At 40.1% G+C, this 17,202-nt stretch overlaps 1 protein-coding gene across 7 annotated transcripts in view; it reads left to right on the forward strand.

Annotated features, from left to right (window-relative positions):
- Positions 1 to 17,202, forward strand: part of ARID1B (AT-rich interaction domain 1B) — a 322,498-nt gene that overhangs the window by 281,956 nt on the left and 23,340 nt on the right. For 5 of the 7 annotated variants that reach the window (XM_084515777.1, XM_084515775.1, XM_084515778.1 and 2 more), the window contains 4 exons: positions 5,951 to 6,060; positions 6,814 to 6,972; positions 12,429 to 12,638; positions 16,179 to 16,383. In XM_084515777.1, the coding sequence (XP_084371903.1) occupies positions 5,951 to 6,060; positions 6,814 to 6,972; positions 12,429 to 12,638; positions 16,179 to 16,383 (684 nt within the window). The remainder of the gene's footprint in view (positions 1 to 5,950; positions 6,061 to 6,813; positions 6,973 to 12,428; positions 12,639 to 16,178; positions 16,384 to 17,202) is intronic. The other 2 variants (XM_084515780.1, XM_084515781.1) reach the window with 1 other exon arrangement.

Raw genomic sequence — 17,202 nt, forward strand, 5'->3', positions numbered from 1 at the left:
TTTTGCTATTAGCAGAAGTAATTTTTCCCCCTTTTCCTTTGGCCCCCAGAGCTGCAAAAATAACCAACAGCAAACAGATGGCAGAGTGCCTTGCCTAAGAAGATTTATGTATTCCTAAGGAATAACCAGTTTAAAGGAAGATTCACAGAGGTTTTTTTGTTCAGATAATTCAGCCATTCGTTATTTCATACAGTGGAAATCTGTTCAATGCAAGGCCATTTATCCTAGCAGTCTTTTGTATGGGGTAGTCATACTCTTTTTATTGTGTTATGCATTCTGAAATATTGGATTTTTAATAATTTAAACATTTATCAGGGTTTTTTTTTTCTGCCAGTGCATTTGTGAGGTTTTCTTTTGTTCCAGTTTTATTAATTCAAAGATTACCCAATAGAAAGTAAGTATGAGATGAACCGGAGGAGTTCAGTGCACCTCCTCTCCTCTGTGTGTGAGCAGACACGCATCTAGATTGCACTCTATTGCTTTACACGGCTGGCCTCCAACAGCACGGAGCGTGGCGGTGCAGAGGGGAAAAAAGAGAAAATGAGGCGTGGATACACTGCTGGGGGCACATGCAGTGGGAACGCTGCCATTGCCCATATGCTGACACGTCATTCTGCTTGGGTCAAAGAAATGAAGGGCTGAGCTTAAGACAAGTGTCAATACAGGACTTAAAATGATATTGTCTTGAGCCAGGGGAGCACTGCAGGCTCCGCTCTTGCCCATGCACTGCATTTGATGAGATGGAGAACATGCAGATGGTGCCTGCTTACAGGCCGAAAGCAGCATTATCTGTGACACAAAGACCAACGCCGCTATCTGGCTCTTTTTCCCACTAGTTTAAAGCTACAACAGCCAGGAAAAACAGGGTTCAGTCAGTGTGTAGGGCCAAAAAAAGCAACTCAGTAGCTGCTGGTGGAGTCAAGTGAGAGGGTTACCTTTCTGACATGCACTGAGCATGAACAACTGTTGTTTCAGTAACAGGCCAGTGAAAAAATAAGGTAAGCAACACGGAGAAGTTCATTTCTTGGTTTTCTGGGGTTTGAGAGTGCAATTACGTTGCCTGTTTTGGGGATGGAAGGTAGGTTTTGGTTTATTTGTTGTAATCAAATGCAGTCAGTTTTAGGTTTTGCTCTGTAAAACACAGGAAGATTGCAGATGCTGTTTGGAATTTACGTGGTTGTAGAGCTTCAGTACAGCTGAGTATAACACTTTTTGCCACCTGTTTTTATTAGTATTTATAACTCCTCATTACCAGTTGACCTTATTTTATTATTATTATTATTATTTAATTAATATCATTATCAAAAGGAATAGCGTGGTGCAGTTTAACATCCTGGTATTTCAGCAGTGACTGTGGATCAAAGAACACATCACCAGCTTTAGATGATGTAGAGCAGTTTAGGAACACAGAAATTATGAGATTAAAGCAGACGGATCCTTCTGATAGAGTATCCCATCCATAACAATACCAAAAGCTTCAAGAACAAGTGCCAGAATCCTCCCACAATTATGGAACAAGCTGCCATACAGAGAAATGGTATAAACTCCACTGTCCTCTTGTTATACAGGGGTTCACATTCTCATACATAATTTATATATTTTTCCCCTCCGTTTTTTTAAATTTGGGCTTTAAAAATATAATAAAAATATAATAAAAGGAAACTTGCAAAACCAACATCAATGAAATAACAAGTTCACGCTGCTAACCTTGGTAATTCTTGCGAAAATTAGCTTTAAAAAGAAGTAATATGGAGTTTGTATCTCATAGATTTCAATATTGTACTCGCACAGAGTGGCATCCAAAACCTCTTTTGGAGCATTCATACTGGCCATACCTCTGTTCTGCCCAAACCTTTCATTTTTCTGGGTTTTGTTATTCCCAGTAAATTTTGAACATTGGAATACTTACAACGTGAAGCTCTAAAAAAAGTAAAGGAATTAAAAGGACACTCTTAAAAACAGATACAACGTTTACATTTTTATATAAAATGTATTTTTGACTTTGTGTTTATTTGGCTGAACCCCTGATAGAAACAGCAATTATATTTATAAATGTGAAGCATTTTTTAGAAATCTAAATTGTTTTTCTCTGTTTTGCGGCTTGGTTGGTTTTCATTTTTCAGAAGAATGAAGAACTCCATTTATTTTCCTTTTTTTTTCCCTGACACGTACCTCCATGTGAGCTATTCTATAATGTACATTTAAACACAGTTTTCAGAGGACACCAGTAGTTGGTAGCAGGTTAAATATCGCATCACCTGTAGCCCATACAGGCAATGACCATAATTTGGTGGTCACCGTGTAACTGTAAGCCAAGCCAGCTCTTACAGTACACGTACCCACATCCCAAAACTCATGCACTTGTCATCCCACAGTCCAGAGGGTTGGTAGGCAGAAAGGAGGGGTGGCGCTGACATCCTTGGCTGCCTGCACACCCATTTCACAACAAGGAGCCCTAGCATCCTCGGCTGTACTTCTACCCACAGGGCAATGGTCAGTTATGGCAGGATGTTAGGCAATGCTGTTCTGCTGTTGTCCCTGCTCTGTTGTGTTGTTTTTTTGGGGTATAAAAGCAGTGGGGATTCTTTTGCCAGCTCCATATGAGTCATAAATTCTCTGCTTTTTCTTTGTTTCTTTTTTTTTGTTGTTTTTTTTTTTTGGAGGGAGAGTGCTAGGGGCAGGAGGGAGGGAGAAATGTCTTACAAAGGATGTAATATTCTGTTTTGTAGAGCGTGATTTGTTACTGCACTAGCAATAAAGAGAAAAACAATGTTTGTGTATTGCTGCTCTTACAGTATTTCATCATCTTCTGGGACTGATAGTGCAGCCTTTAGCAAAAAAGAATACTTTGCTGCAGTTTCACTCTTGTCAATATATGCCTTTGAGTACATTAAATTCAGCGTGGAATAGTTAATTCAGGACCTTGACCCATACTTGCTTTTTGAAACCATTCTAGCTCTTAAATTCTTCTAATAAGCCAGAGGCTAGTATTTGAGACCTATTCACAGTATGCTACAGCACTTTTTAAGTCAAAATTTCCCTGTTATCCTCTTCTCTAGAATGTTTTATCTTTCGGTCTGTACTTCACACACAGAATTATTAGTACCTATGTAGAAAGAGAGCATGTCTTAATTTAGCACTTTTGTGACAATAACAGTATTTCACTGCTCAGAAAGGGTCAAAACAATGTTCTTGCTGTACTGCTTTGCTAAAAAGTGAAGGAGTGTCTGTTTGCAAATCACTGGAGAATACGTTTGCAAGAAGTTATGAAACAGCATTTCAACAGTGGATGGAAAAGTAGCTGTGGAAACATGTTAGGTAAAAGCTATAGGGAGACCTTACAGTTTGCTAGTAAAACCCGTGCAGTTCTCCTCTTTAGAATAGAAAGTGATGTAGATGAAGAAAATAATTTAGAACAGAAAGTGGAACAGATTTGTGAAGCCATATTAATTTCTTCATAATAGTCTCCAACTCCTGATAGAGACAAAATTATATATGCAAATACCACAAAACAAGAAATACGCAGTACACAAAATGAACTGGTGTTTTTACATTCCCAAACCTGAATAATATAGTCAGAATATGTGGTTCATTGCAGACCAGAGTCCCTTGCCCTTTACATGAGATGTTAATTGAAACCTCGCTGGAAGAGATTTTATAAAGGAGCTCTGATGGAAACAGGACTACCAGGAATGGGCAGAATTATGCTATTCTTTCACAATAGAAATACAATGTGCCAACCTAGATAACAGTGAGAGATCAACAGAGGATTTAGCCATGCAGAACGCTGGTGAAGAAGTGTCGTTAACTTTACTTTGTTTGACCTCTCCAAAATAGCTTGAGAGGAGAAGGGTCATTTTTGGCTTGCTTTTAACTAAAACTAAGATGTCTTTTTAGCACTTTCACAGCATGATATGTGTTAAAATGGATTTTGTATAACAGTTTTGCATCCCAGTTTGAAACCAGACTGTGGCATACATTTGACCATTTTGCTATGTACATTTAAAAAAAAATCTCTGAAAGAAAAGTAACTTTTTTTAAAACTGAAGAATTCAAAACTAAAATGTGTTAGGCTGCCATTCTTCACTCCATAATGGTCACAAGCTGCCCCAACTCTCCAAACAGTGTAAGGGCAAAATGCATACAAATCACATGCGTAGTGGATGCTGGCTTCCCAGTATAATATTGCTTGGCTGTTTTGTTGAGGTTTCACACACATACATAAAAATAACAGCATTTTTAGCTGATCCCAATAGATTTTCTCTGCAGCTGCATCACTTGAAAAAGGCTTTTTGTTCAATTCTTGAAGTCTTAAGTATTGCAAGTAAATTTTTTTTTTTAAGCTCAATTATGATTTATGTGTTGTGATGACTTTAAGGGCTTGATTGGGCTACAAATGTGCTTTGAAAAAACAAGAAAATGTGCCCATGAAAAACACCAGCAGTTCAAAGCTGAATATTGAGCATACAGTTGTAAACTCACATGGCACATGGCTGGGTAGGTTTTTTTGGCAGACCCATAGTCTCAACCTGCAGTGATGCTAAAGATATTAGCAAATTAGCACTGCAAAGCTTGCCAGCGTATTCGCCAGAGTCCTGCTCATGCTCTCACTGCTGTAATTAAAACTAATTATTTTCTAAAACATAGTAATACATGAATATGTGCAATAATCATTTTGTAGTGGGCAATCTGTGAAGCATTTTTAAAGCTTCTTTTCCCCCTCCTCTCTTTGGCTTGCTACGCAGTGTGCCTGCTGCCTAGTGTGAGCCAGCATTGTCATTTTGCAGAGGCACACTAGGTCTGGTAATGATCACATTCTTATTTTTTTCCCCTTTTTTATTTTTTTTAAGCAACGATGCTTTGCTGATTCTTAAAATTTGTGAGCTTGGGATATGTATTTTTTCCTTTTTCCTTTCTTTATAGGTTATCCTAGCCTATGTTTTTCTTATCTCAGATCCTTCTTTGAAAGCAGGACATGAGGGGGAGAAAAAAAGAGGGAGAGGGAGGGAAGATAATCCAGCCTTTCATAAATGCTGTGCACATGGTTTTCTGCAGGAAAAGAATCGCCTGGTGTCTTGCTGTTGTTCTTTGGTTATTTGCATTGATTCAGTGTCATGGCACCTCCTAGCATCTGCTCTGCCCAGTATTTTCTCTGTATTTATCTGAATGTTTCTTCTTCCATCTTTCTAGAAATCCAGGAACCCAGCAGCTCTGCAGCAATAATACTATACTTAGCACTCGCATCTTCAAATATATATATAAAAAAAAACTTAAACTCCTCACACCCCTGGGAAGCAACTGCGTGCCATTATCAGGGAAAGACATTTGTGCGTTCATTATAGTCCCACCTCATTTTGGCAGGAGGGGGAAAGTTGACTGCTGTTTCTCAGAGCAGAGTTTGCAGCTTGTAATTCTGTAGTTAAAGCTCACAAGGCTGAGCAACTCGTCCTGAAGATAGTCGGGGCAGCAATTACCTGCTGGACGCCAGTCTTAATGCAGAAGCGCAATTGGGAAGTCCAGCCTTTTTCTCGGATTCAAAATTGAAAGTAAAATCTACGTCATTTTCGTCTCCGTTAGTCTATTGCTAAAGGGAAAGTGCAGGAGTAACTGAGGTAGTCTGCTGGTCTGGTAAACTGTACTGGTAAAATGTCCTTGGGTAGCTGCAGACCAGCAGCGCCATGAGAAACAAATTTTCCTCCGTAAAGTGTTTTTTATCGTTGTTGTGTGGTGCTTGCATTCTCCCTTTGTTCTTTTTTCTTTTATTTCCTCGCTTTCCTTTTATTTCCTCACTCCCACTGAAGAGGTGTGCAGGTTTCCGGATGCTAGGATAAGAGGACGGAGGTGGGATAACCTCTGCTTCACGTGTGGCCACAGGCTGGCAGCAGGAAGCGTTTTTTTCCTACCGAGCCAAGCACAGTCATGCTTAACTGTTTCTCCTGTTTTCGATTAGCACCTATGGGTCTTGCAGATATGATGACACCCGGTGAGTCCAAACTACCCCTTCCTCTCAAAGCAGATGGCAAAGAAGAAGGAGCCCCTCAACCCGAGAGCAAGTCAAAGGTATTTACCACCTCCGCACGTGGTGTTGGTTCAGCCCGCAGGAGTCTGCTGTGTTGTCTCCATCTTCTGGTTTTGGCCTACCCACTTCTGTTCTCTCCTGCATGCCTTTCCATTCACGTGCAATCTCTTTGTTTGTTTCTTTTTTTTTTATTATTTCTTTTTTTTTTTTTCACTTCATTGTGTGGATCTGAAAGTTACTAGTTCTTACGGCATTTTAACTTGCGGGGGCAAAGCATCCCAAGCCAAAAGTTGCGTGGGGATTCGGCTGTGCCAGGTGGGTGGGGAAGAAGGGTCTTGCCTGGTTTTAATCCTTGCAGCCATTTTTCTCTGCCTTCAGTTATAGCTTCCTGTTTTGGCCGCCTCAGCAGCAGCAACATACTTTAATATTTTGCTTTCCTGCCTTATTTGATAAAATAAGGTGAACAGCTTGTGGTTTTTTTCTTTCTTTCATAAGGGGAAACCCATGCTTAGCATTCCATGTGAGCTTGAAATAAGCATGGTGGCTTAGTGACTTTAGCCAAGCATCCAGCAAACTTTCCAAATTATACTAATTAAGAATGTTGCTTTAATACTTTATATATATATATAAATATATTTATATATGTGTGTGTTTTCTGTATGTGTCTCTCTGTTTATATATATTTTATATATAAAAAATTGGTCAGTCTGTTAAACTGGATGTATTTTTTTTTGTTTTTAATAAAGTTTGCCCTGCCTTTGTCATATTATTTTTTTTTTATTCCTCTACCACAGGATAGCTACAGCTCTCAGGGTATTTCTCAGCCCCCAACCCCAGGCAACCTGCCAGTCCCTTCCCCAATGTCCCCAAGCTCTGCTAGCATCTCCTCATTTCATGGAGATGAAAGTGATAGCATTAGCAGCCCAGGCTGGCCAAAGACTCCATCAAGCCCTGTAAGTGGCTCTGGTTTTTTTGGTTTTTGTTTATTTTTTTGTAATTAATTATATTTTAATGCTTGCTTGTTTGTTTTATAAATTCCTTTTCTTCATTATTTATCCACTAAACAGTTTTCTTTCTTTATAACACTGGGTACAAATTCTGCTCTCGGACACATGACTGTAAGTTCCACTGCCTGGCTTCAGTGGGGCCCGAGCATGCTTATCCAAGGGCAAAATTTGTCCCAACAGTACTTTGAAATAAGAAAGAGTAAAATTGCGTGCATCATGCAAGTGTGCTGTCTGGTAATACAGCAGTTGTTGTGAAGAAAACATCCTGTTAATGCATCAGCTTCCAAGCATGCGGACTGTGTTGTTAAGGACAAATCCATTTCTGTTCCTGGGCCCAAACTCCTTCACACAACTGTCTTCACTCTGGTTGCTGCATTTGTCTTTGCTAGTGTTATTTGGGGCCGGGAGGAGGGAAGGGAGGAAATGGGGGGAAAAAAAAGATACGTGAAAGTTTGAATTGTAGACTTTGCACCACAAAAAAGCTGCCATGTATATTTTCAAAACATTTTATATTTTGAATTGTGTATGTGGAAATACATGTATTAGGTTCTCAGGATATGATCTAAAACAAAATTGTTTCTGATTTGCTTCTTTCAATTATTTAGAAATAACCCAGATTGTGGGTAGAATAAAACTGGTGTGTGTATGTTCTTAGAAAACTATTTTTAGGTGAATAATGTTTAGTCATTCTCGTACAAGAAAAACCTGAGAGATATGCATGGAACTAAAAAAATAAATGTCATATATATATATATGCACATAGAGCAATCTATGTGCATATATAGACATATATAGAAAAGAGAATGTTGACATAAGACTATATGGCCTATGGGAAGCAAATGTCTACTTGGCCATTTTTGCTTTTGGCGTTTTTTAATAGGAAAATGTATGTTGTTCTATTATTTTCTTTCTGCTAAAAATAATAATGATAATAGTTTCTCTGTAGAAAAATACTGCAATATTTTTTGAGAAATATAAAGTGTGTTTTTTTTTCCAATGTTGATGTTCACTTAAAATAGCAACAATTCTTTGATAACAATTCAGTTTTCTCAAAGTGATATGTTACAGAATATGTCTTAAAAACGGAGGAAGGCCAATTGGAGTAACAAAGATCTACCCATCCAAAAGCCAGATGTGAATGCCCTGAGCAGAGGGGCAGCGTGGCATGAAATGTACCACCTCGATGTTTTGATGTTTATTTGGCAGCAACTTTGGGTCTCAGAAGGCAGCTGGTGTTACTTGTTCCCACAAAGTCTCATTCTTAACAGTGTTTCTAAGAGGGTAGTACCAAAAACGGGATTCGTTTTCTTTGTAATGGCGTTTTTAGGTAGGTTTTCTGGAGGAAAGCAAGAGAGCTATTGCATAGGCTGTCTGACCCATCAAGTCCTTCTGCAATGCATTCCTGAGCTCACTGTAAAAACTGCACAACGTATCCTAGAGCCATTGTGAAGATATGCAGAGTTTTCTTCCCTCACAAATATGGCAGAGTACAGTGCTGGGAAAAGTGAACGGAGAAATTTTGCGGTTTCAATGTAAAAGCCTCTCTTCTGAATGCCCTTCCCTTCAAGTGCTGCTACATCTTTAGCTTCAGCTAGGTTCTTGGTAGGGATAAATACAGTGCTTTGGAATGATGGAAAAACGAGTGCTGTAAATTAGCTGATCTCTTCTTACCTATGAAGGCCAGTGTATTGGATAACTTCATCGACTTCCAACAGCAGCCTGACATAGACTGGAAGATTGATTGCAGGCGTTTTGTTACACTTGAAAACAGGCCAAATTTGTTCGTTAAATCCCAGAGCTGCTTCTTGGGCTACAACTTCTCCATTCCAGCAGAGGATAAAAGCAAAGGTGAATGGACTCACAACGTCCCTGTGATCCTACCAAGCGGATCCTCTCTTTCAGCAGTTCTTAATGGAACTGAGCCATAACAAAATGTAAAGAAGGAACTGTTTTGTGTTATGTTGTGTGGGCTCTTGAGGTGTATAGGTAAAAGGACATTTCTGCTCTGCTAATTTTACATGTAGCGTTCATCCCTGACAGTCTGAGAATCTTCAAATCCTTTAGCAGATAATTTGAAAGTGGGTCTGCACTATGCAGGGTCACTCCAACACAAGGATTATGTAGCCTCAGCATGCAAGGGTCTGTATTAGAGATATACAACTTCAGTAGGGGATAGGTATTGAAAATAAAGTATGAGCTGAGGGAAATTTAATAGAGGAATTGGCTTTGGTATCCACATTCTTTGTTGGGGGTGGTTTTAATCACCCATTTAAACATAGCCAGCCATATCTGTAGAATGACTGGGAAATGAGGGCAGAACAGGATACCACCAAGTCAGTGAAGGTGTGTGCTACGGGATTGCACCAGCATTCTTTTATCACCCAAATAATCAACAAACTTTACAAAATAAATGTTCATGATCTGTGTTCTTCCAGCATTGCCTGCTATGCCCTCACTTGAGCTAACAATCAGTTAATGGTATCATCTTGTAATAACTCCCTATTTTCCAGGGGTTAACATTGACCTATAGGCAAATTTAGTCTTCCAGCTGAATGTGCCCATGTGGATCCAGAGTTTGTTTGTGTGTAGACTAGCTTGCACACATCTGTCATTTTTATATGTTTACATTTATAAAAAATAGAGAAGAGAAAAAGATCTTTACTCTTGAGGAATAGCATTTTTCCCTCCAGTGCATTCTTCTAAAGTTAACATTTCATTTTAGAAGAAAATTGCACCCATTTTACAAAGCCTGACAACCTGAAAGCTCACACAGTAAGAAACACTTCTTACCTTCTGTAAGCTGTGAAAAGTTTTCAGATTATACTGTCATTTTAGAGCCTGCTGCCACATTGCTGAAAAGCAACATTATTTGAGACATACAGTGGAAGAACACAGAATGAAAAATTCTTAACTGGTCTCCATTCTGCTCTGAATCTGATTTGAAAGAGAGAATCTTAGTGCATAGAAAAATAAAATGTAAAACTGGGAAACCTGAACATTCTTAATAGTGAACTACCGTAAAAGTGAAATAGAAACTTCTTTGTTGCCTTGTATGTTAAAATAAAAGGCCATACAAAATTTGCTGGGTAAAAGCTGGAATTTCCCACCTTGACTTGTATAGGAGTTCTCTAGCATCTTAGGTGTAAGATTAAAATTAATGCTAGTGCTGATGAACAGTAGAGTAACTTTGTTATTGCTGCAGTTGGTAGAGGAGTAGCATTAGTTTATTCTGCTGTTCAAGTCTGTGATCGTGTTTTCATTACGAAATCAAATTAGTAGCAATAGGACTTGCCTACTGCCCACTTCCCACCCACCACCAAATAAATCCTTGACAAAGTATATTTGTTGAAAAGAGTTATACTGATTTACTGAAACACCCAAATACATGGCAAGTGATGCTTTGAGTAAAGTGTTTGCCATTACAGAGTCAGTTTGTGTTTCCATTGCATAATCAAAATCTGCAGGACTCATGTCAGAAAACTTTCCTGCCAGCCTCTTAGAGTTCAGCCTCGACGCTGGCATCACAGGATCTGTAACACAACTGAATCTGATTCAGGAGTGTGTCTTATTTCTAAGTGAAGAAGGTAGTAGTGTCTCTCTGTAGGAAGGACTACTGCAAAGGAGGCAGAAAACCTTACAGGAGGCTATTTATTTAATTAAAAGGAATATCCATTCACTGGAAAGAACAGCAATGGCTTATGGAACTGCTGGGTCACCCCCTCCTGGCTTCGTGTTCCCTTTCTCCTGGCTCCCCTCCAGTATTGCCAAGTTTCAGCTGGAGAGAGATACAGAGCCTGTCATATTTTCCAGGCTAATGTGCAAGATGAATGGTGGCAGTGCTTTTAGAGTCCTTGGCAGTTGGATGCTGCCACACCACATCTTTCATGGTGTGGAGCGCCAGCCCTCACCAGTGCTGTGTGGGGACGAGGACAAGTGGGTGGCTCTGTAGCACCCGTGAGGTACGTCCAGGGTCTTGTTGAGAAGTGTTCGACTAGAAATAAGGTACTGATTACTTCAGAGTACTACTGTCTCCTGTTCAAAGTAAGGGAAGGCAAAGAAGGGAAAGAGTGATTGACTAGATGATTTTGAAGTGTCTACTGCAATCAACAACCAAGATTAGGATTTTGCTACATAGATAGAAAGCGTATGTTTCCCTTCATGTGTTTGGCTCCTTTCCCAAAGCTTCGTATCAATCTTTCTCTCTTGTGTTTAATTCTGAGCCACTCCATCTCGCAGTGCTGAGCAGATCTCTTCACCCTGTGCGAGCAGGAGGGTCTTCCTGCAGTACCAACAGCCCCTCTCCATCGTCTGACCAGAGGCACCTCAGTGCCTGGTCCATCCACGTGTGGCACAAAGCCCAGCTCGCAGATGGAAAAAGAAGATATGGTGAGAAGATCTGTGTTCCAGCCCCTGTGGCAGCCTCAGTGCTTTCTGCCATCTCTAGATTGAGAAGAAAAGGACATCAGGATAGCATGAGCTTTTGTTAGCTGTAAAGCCAGAACAGCAGCAGCAGAAGGGCTTCACTCCTGCACTTCTGCCACATATGAAAGTATTCTGCTCTTTCCACCTCTTTCAGTTTTCCTGTGGCTCATCTCTGATTGCTCTGAATCCTGCTTTTCCCCAGGTCATATACACACTCTTCTTCTCTAGGCAGGTCATATGAAATGACCATCTTCTGTCCTCATTCAAGAGTGGAGAGTAGTAGCCACTCATGAGCATTACTGGCTCAGGCAGCTAATTCACAATTCACAACGAGTTTTGCCACCAATCTCCTTGTACTGTAGGCATTTATCTTCTTTCTGTTGACCAGCAGTGGTATGAACAGACAGTAAAGCATTGCCATTTATGACTCTAAATCAAGTACAATCCCTAGTGTACTAGATTGCCATAATTCATGCTTTAGGATATTCTTCTGCATTTCCTGTTCTGGTGGAAGACTTTTAGGTTTTCTAGCCACTCTTTGGGTAGAAAGGCAGAGTGTTCATTTCATTCGTTTTTAGGATTAAGATGAGTTGAGTGGGACAAGTTTGTTTTATTTTGCCCAAATCACTGCTTGCAAAGCACTTTAAGATAAGTGGACGTGAAGGACTATGTGAGAACTACCTGTTATTAAAATGAAATGAGACAACATCAGAAACTTGCCTTCTGGGATCCAAAGTTCAGATCAGTGAAAGAAACATGAAAATGGGGAGTTTGGGCCCTTTTAATTAAAAAGCTGAATTTTCAGTATATGGACAGAATGTACTGTTTGTGCCTGAACTAGTAGCCTTCATTCCTGACTGTTGTGTGATAGCTTTAGTTTGTTTGACATCTTCTCTTTTTCAATGTTGTGAGTTTCTTACTTTCTTTTCCCTCCCCCTCCCACCCTTCCCCCAACTTTTTTTTTTCTTTTTGCAATTCAGAAATCAAGTTCCTCTACCACAACTGGAGAGAAGATCACAAAAGTCTATGAACTAGGAAACGAACCAGAGCGCAAGATGTGGGTAGACCGGTACCTCACATTCATGGAGGAGAGGGGCACACCTGTGGCCAGTCTGCCAGCTGTGGGCAAGAAGCCCTTGGACCTGTTCAGGCTGTATGTCTGTGTCAAAGAGATTGGAGGTTTAGCACAGGTGAGAAGTGCTTAAAAGTCAACCTTCTGAAGAGGCAATACATAATTTTCCAGAATATTTCCTGCTAGTTACACAACTTCATTCTCAGCCCTGACAATAGAGTTGAAGTAGAGTTTCAACATATTAACGCTTTTCTATTTGTCTGGAGCTCATCTTTGGCTGCATAATTGTTCTAAAAGCCTACTGTTTGAATCAAAATTGACCAGCTCTGTAGACAGATGAAGCTGTTGCCTGTTCAGGGTACCTGTTCAGGGGAATCCAGTAGTGCTGCTAAGAAAACAGAAGAGAAAAAGGCCATTGCATCAAAGTCACATGTAAAAAAACAGATGATAGAGCTGAAAGGAATTCAGCTGAAAGAAAAAGGAGATTTTGAAATCCATCCTTCCCAGATAGGTATGCTGCCTCTGGGACAAATCAGTTCATTTCTCCAGAAAAGTGGCAGAGAGATTCTTGAAAATCGTTCTTCTTCTCAAATCTTTCATCTCCAATTGTCTCTACACAGTACAATTGTGTCTTAAGCAGAGACTGTGCTCTCCTCGTGTTTGGAAAGCACTTTCAGGATATTTAGATTTGCCTTACAAGCGTAATCATTACAAAGAAAAGGTGATATACTTAATTGAGAGAAAGGAAAAGGAAAATAGAAGAGCTGAAAACAAAAAAGTGCAATGTTGTAATACAGAATATACGAATTTCTCTGGCCTTGTTCTTCCTGCTGAGCTTATTTGGTGTGCCACAGATGGGAGAAACTTTCGTTTGTGTTCTCACCGGTTAACTGGAACTCTGGCAAAAGGATATGTGGAAATAACTTACGTAAGGTTCTGTATAATTGACCACCACAGAGCAAAACTAAATGTTTTTTGACTAGCACCATCAAAAGGGAAAGCAGGAGTAAATGGTCAGCATTTGCAGACTTAGCTTTTGTATTTGATATTATCTGCCCTTTCCTGATGCTTACTAAACATCCTTTGCATCTACAGGATCAGTCTGGCTAGATGCTAGAAGCTACTGTGAAATGCTGAGACCCGTAATTTCTGTGGATTTAAAAATGTCTGTGGATGTTCAGTGCTTTGCAAGACTAGGTCTTAAAGACAGGTGTATAGATAAATATCTGTGTAGTATTTAATGGTATATATATGTATATATAATTTTACACTAATTATAAAATATTAAGTCAAAAATATGGAAATCAAATTAGATCATCAGAAAGAGAGTACATCTTAATGATTTATCTGGTTAGTTCAGGAAAGAAACTTCCAACATCAATTAGTACCATTTTTACTGCCGTGTTTAATGGTACACTTCACAACACAGGACCTGACTACTGAATTAGATCATTGGCCCTTCAAGTCCAGAAATGCTAGCTATTGCTGTTACTAGAGGAAGGCAGAGAAACCTAATATAGTTCACCTTGCCAGTTGTTAAATGCTATATATGGGTAAGAGATGGTATCCTGACATTTTTAGTGATCAGCTCATGCCCCCCAGCATCATAAAGATTTGATTACTTTTAGCTCAGAAACTTTATTACAGGTAAATCGTATCATGCAGCTGCTCTGCCTCATACAGCGAGATTGCGCCCGTAGCCTGACTCGGTATCAAAAATAAAGCAAGGGGGACACATGGGATGTTCTGGAGAATTGTTAATGTTTGCTTATCACATGGAAATGTATTTTATTTTGAGACACTCAGTGTTAATTTGCAATGATAGACATTATGCATTGCCAAAGAATAGATGCTGTTCACTTAGCCTGATTTTTGAAGGATCTTGAGTTACAAATTTGTGTGCTTCAGTACTGATAAGAATTGACATTGAAAGTAAAGGCTTCTGTTTTTGCTGGTATGCCCACATGAATGATCACCGTGTTTATCTGTTCGGGCCTACTGAGAGGCAAAGTGCTTTGCTTGATGAGATTTATTTAAATGCATCCGAGTGATGTTCTTCTAAAAAGTTGTTGCTCCAGCTGCTACGCTCTGCATCTCCTGATTCTGCCCAGAAAGTGACAGGGAACGTAGCTGAGCAGCAGCAGTACATGTTCTCTGAATACGTGCAGCTGATGGGGTCCCAACATGAACAGACCAGCTGCTGGCAGTCTTCTTTTAAATGCCAGTACAGTGGGCATTTAGGCATGAATGTTCCTGTTTGCATTATACAATGTGTTCATTACATACAACTTAGCTGTAAGTCAGTAGGCACAAAGGGCTGTGTAACTGGATTTCAAGCCTCAGCAGGGGCAGTTTATGAAAATCTCTTCTCCTTTAACTCCTGAGTTCTTGCAGGATCTACCAGAGAAATAAAAACACTTCATACAGCCATGCCAACCTGCCTACTATTAATGCTATCCCCAAAATATCTTCGCTGACTGGCAGCAATTATGATGTTATTAAACACAGAGAGAAATGTAAGAAACATTTCTTCTGCTGGCATAAAGGCACGAGAACAGTATGGCTAATGATAACCATTGTAACTAGAAAAGTAAAGCTGGAATCAGAAAATCTCAGGCCTCAGGGCAAGTACAAGGCCTCAGGGCAAGTACAAGGTATCATGGCATGCAAGAATCAGGATTCTGCCCCAGCATCAGCCCAGATGCTCAGATGTTCATAGCTCTTTTATTTCAGTGCTGTCTCCCCTCCTAGGATCATACCTAGCAATTGCACAACTGGCTGAATGAACTTTGGGGCATCAGGTGTTACAGCAAAATAGTCTGCTACGACTGGTACAGCTGAGTGAGCCAGTGGCATCATCCAGGATGACAAATGAACTGAGCTGTTACTGCAGATCAGCTGTGTTTGAAGAACTCAGGAACAGATTCTTTGGATATTCTCAGCATTGCACTGCAAACAAGGCTCGTAGTGGAGCTGTGCAGTCAGCAATGTAATACAGGGTACTGCCGGGCTAGTCCTGCGTGTTTGAAGTCTGCCTTAATTAATGAAGGGGCCTCACTTCACTCTGCCTCTCATCTAGCTAAAGGATCATTGATCTGTCCCTGCAAGATGCCCTAAAGTGAAAGGACTCGAGCCAGGAATTACAGGCTAAACTGTCTGACAGCTGGTGGCTAGTTTGGAGAGAAAAAATATTTTTCATATCGGTGCTCAAACACTTAAATTGCAGAATAGCGCTGTTATTGCTTTTTAAATTAGTTTTTAGAAGCTGCTTTTTAATTAGAATGGGGTGGGTGTGGGTGGGTGTCAGAGCAAGAGTGAGCGTGCATTTGCTGGGAGATAAATTGCTAACTGAAGAGCACAGGCCCTGGAAGAGTGCAAGGCATTTAAAAGATGCACCATGCAGAAGACTCTCAACAAGCAAAGCTTTTTATGTAGCTATCAGCAGGTTCCTTAATGGTTTTATAACTGTAAATGCTGTCTATGCATTACTTCGTGTGGGAGTAATGAGCATTAGTTAGAAGAGGAAAATAATAATAAAAATAAAAAAAAAAAAAAGTAAACCAAGACATTAAGTACTTTTTTTTTTTTTCTTTTGTCTCCTGACTTTTAAACAAACCAGTCTGCTGCAAACCAATGATTCTGCCATTTCTTGTGCTAGGTTAATAAAAACAAGAAGTGGCGTGAGCTGGCAACAACATTGAACGTTGGCACTTCGAGCAGTGCAGCCAGCTCCCTGAAAAAACAATACATTCAGTACCTGTTTGCCTTCGAGTGCAAGATCGAGCGAGGGGAGGAGCCCCCTCCAGAAGTCTTCAGCACTGGAGATACCAAGAAACAACCTAAGATTCAGCCGCCATCTCCTGGTAAGTAGGAAAAACTGCAGCCTCTTACACAACCATTTTTAAATGCGCAAGATATTCACTAGGTTGCAGTTTTTATATTTAGAAGCATGTCTTGCTAATATTAGACAAACTGCGAGGATAAATATGTTGTTGGCATCTTGTTTTCCAACTTGAACCGGCTCCTGAGTTGAGTCAGATTTAACTCTGAGGAGCCATCCACGGTTATGTATCTAGTCTTTGCTCAAGGTGCATGTACCATCATATCTCTAAGATTCAAAGAGTTAAGCTGTTCCAGTAAAAACGATAGCATTCTGCGGGGACGTGCTCGTGCTGTAACACACGAGGCAGCCAGCCCCAGGAGGAGTTTCCATTTATCTAAAGATGAGGCCCTCCTGCCTGCACCTTCATTGCTGTGGCTCTGAAGCTGCATTTTCAGCGTGGCTGTTGCTCGGTAAAACTTCAGTTGGAGGCAGGATGGCAGATGCTGGGCTAATGAGTGGATCTCAGATGGTTGCTCTGATGTGGCTCGCCTTGAATGTGTGGCAGATGGAGGGAGCTGAGAGTATGGTGTATCCCCACGGCCAGACATTGTAGTCTGGAGGCACGCTCTCTATTCTGTTGTTGTTAATCCTGCATGTCAGATAAGTTGTTAGCATCACCATTTTTATCTTCTCTGAAAAATCAGAACGTGAATTGATTGATTTGGGCCATTCTTTTTGCGTGTACAGTGTGGTTTCTTTCTAAATTAATTTAACTTGAGACTTGCAAGATTTGATAGTCATGATTGATATTCAACACAGGAAAATTCTTTAGCAGTGACATTTTAAGCATATAGGAAAA

The sequence above is a fragment of the Aythya ferina genome (genome assembly GCF_964211825.1).
Source record: "Aythya ferina genome assembly, chromosome: 3".
Classification (NCBI taxonomy): domain Eukaryota; kingdom Metazoa; phylum Chordata; class Aves; order Anseriformes; family Anatidae; genus Aythya; species Aythya ferina.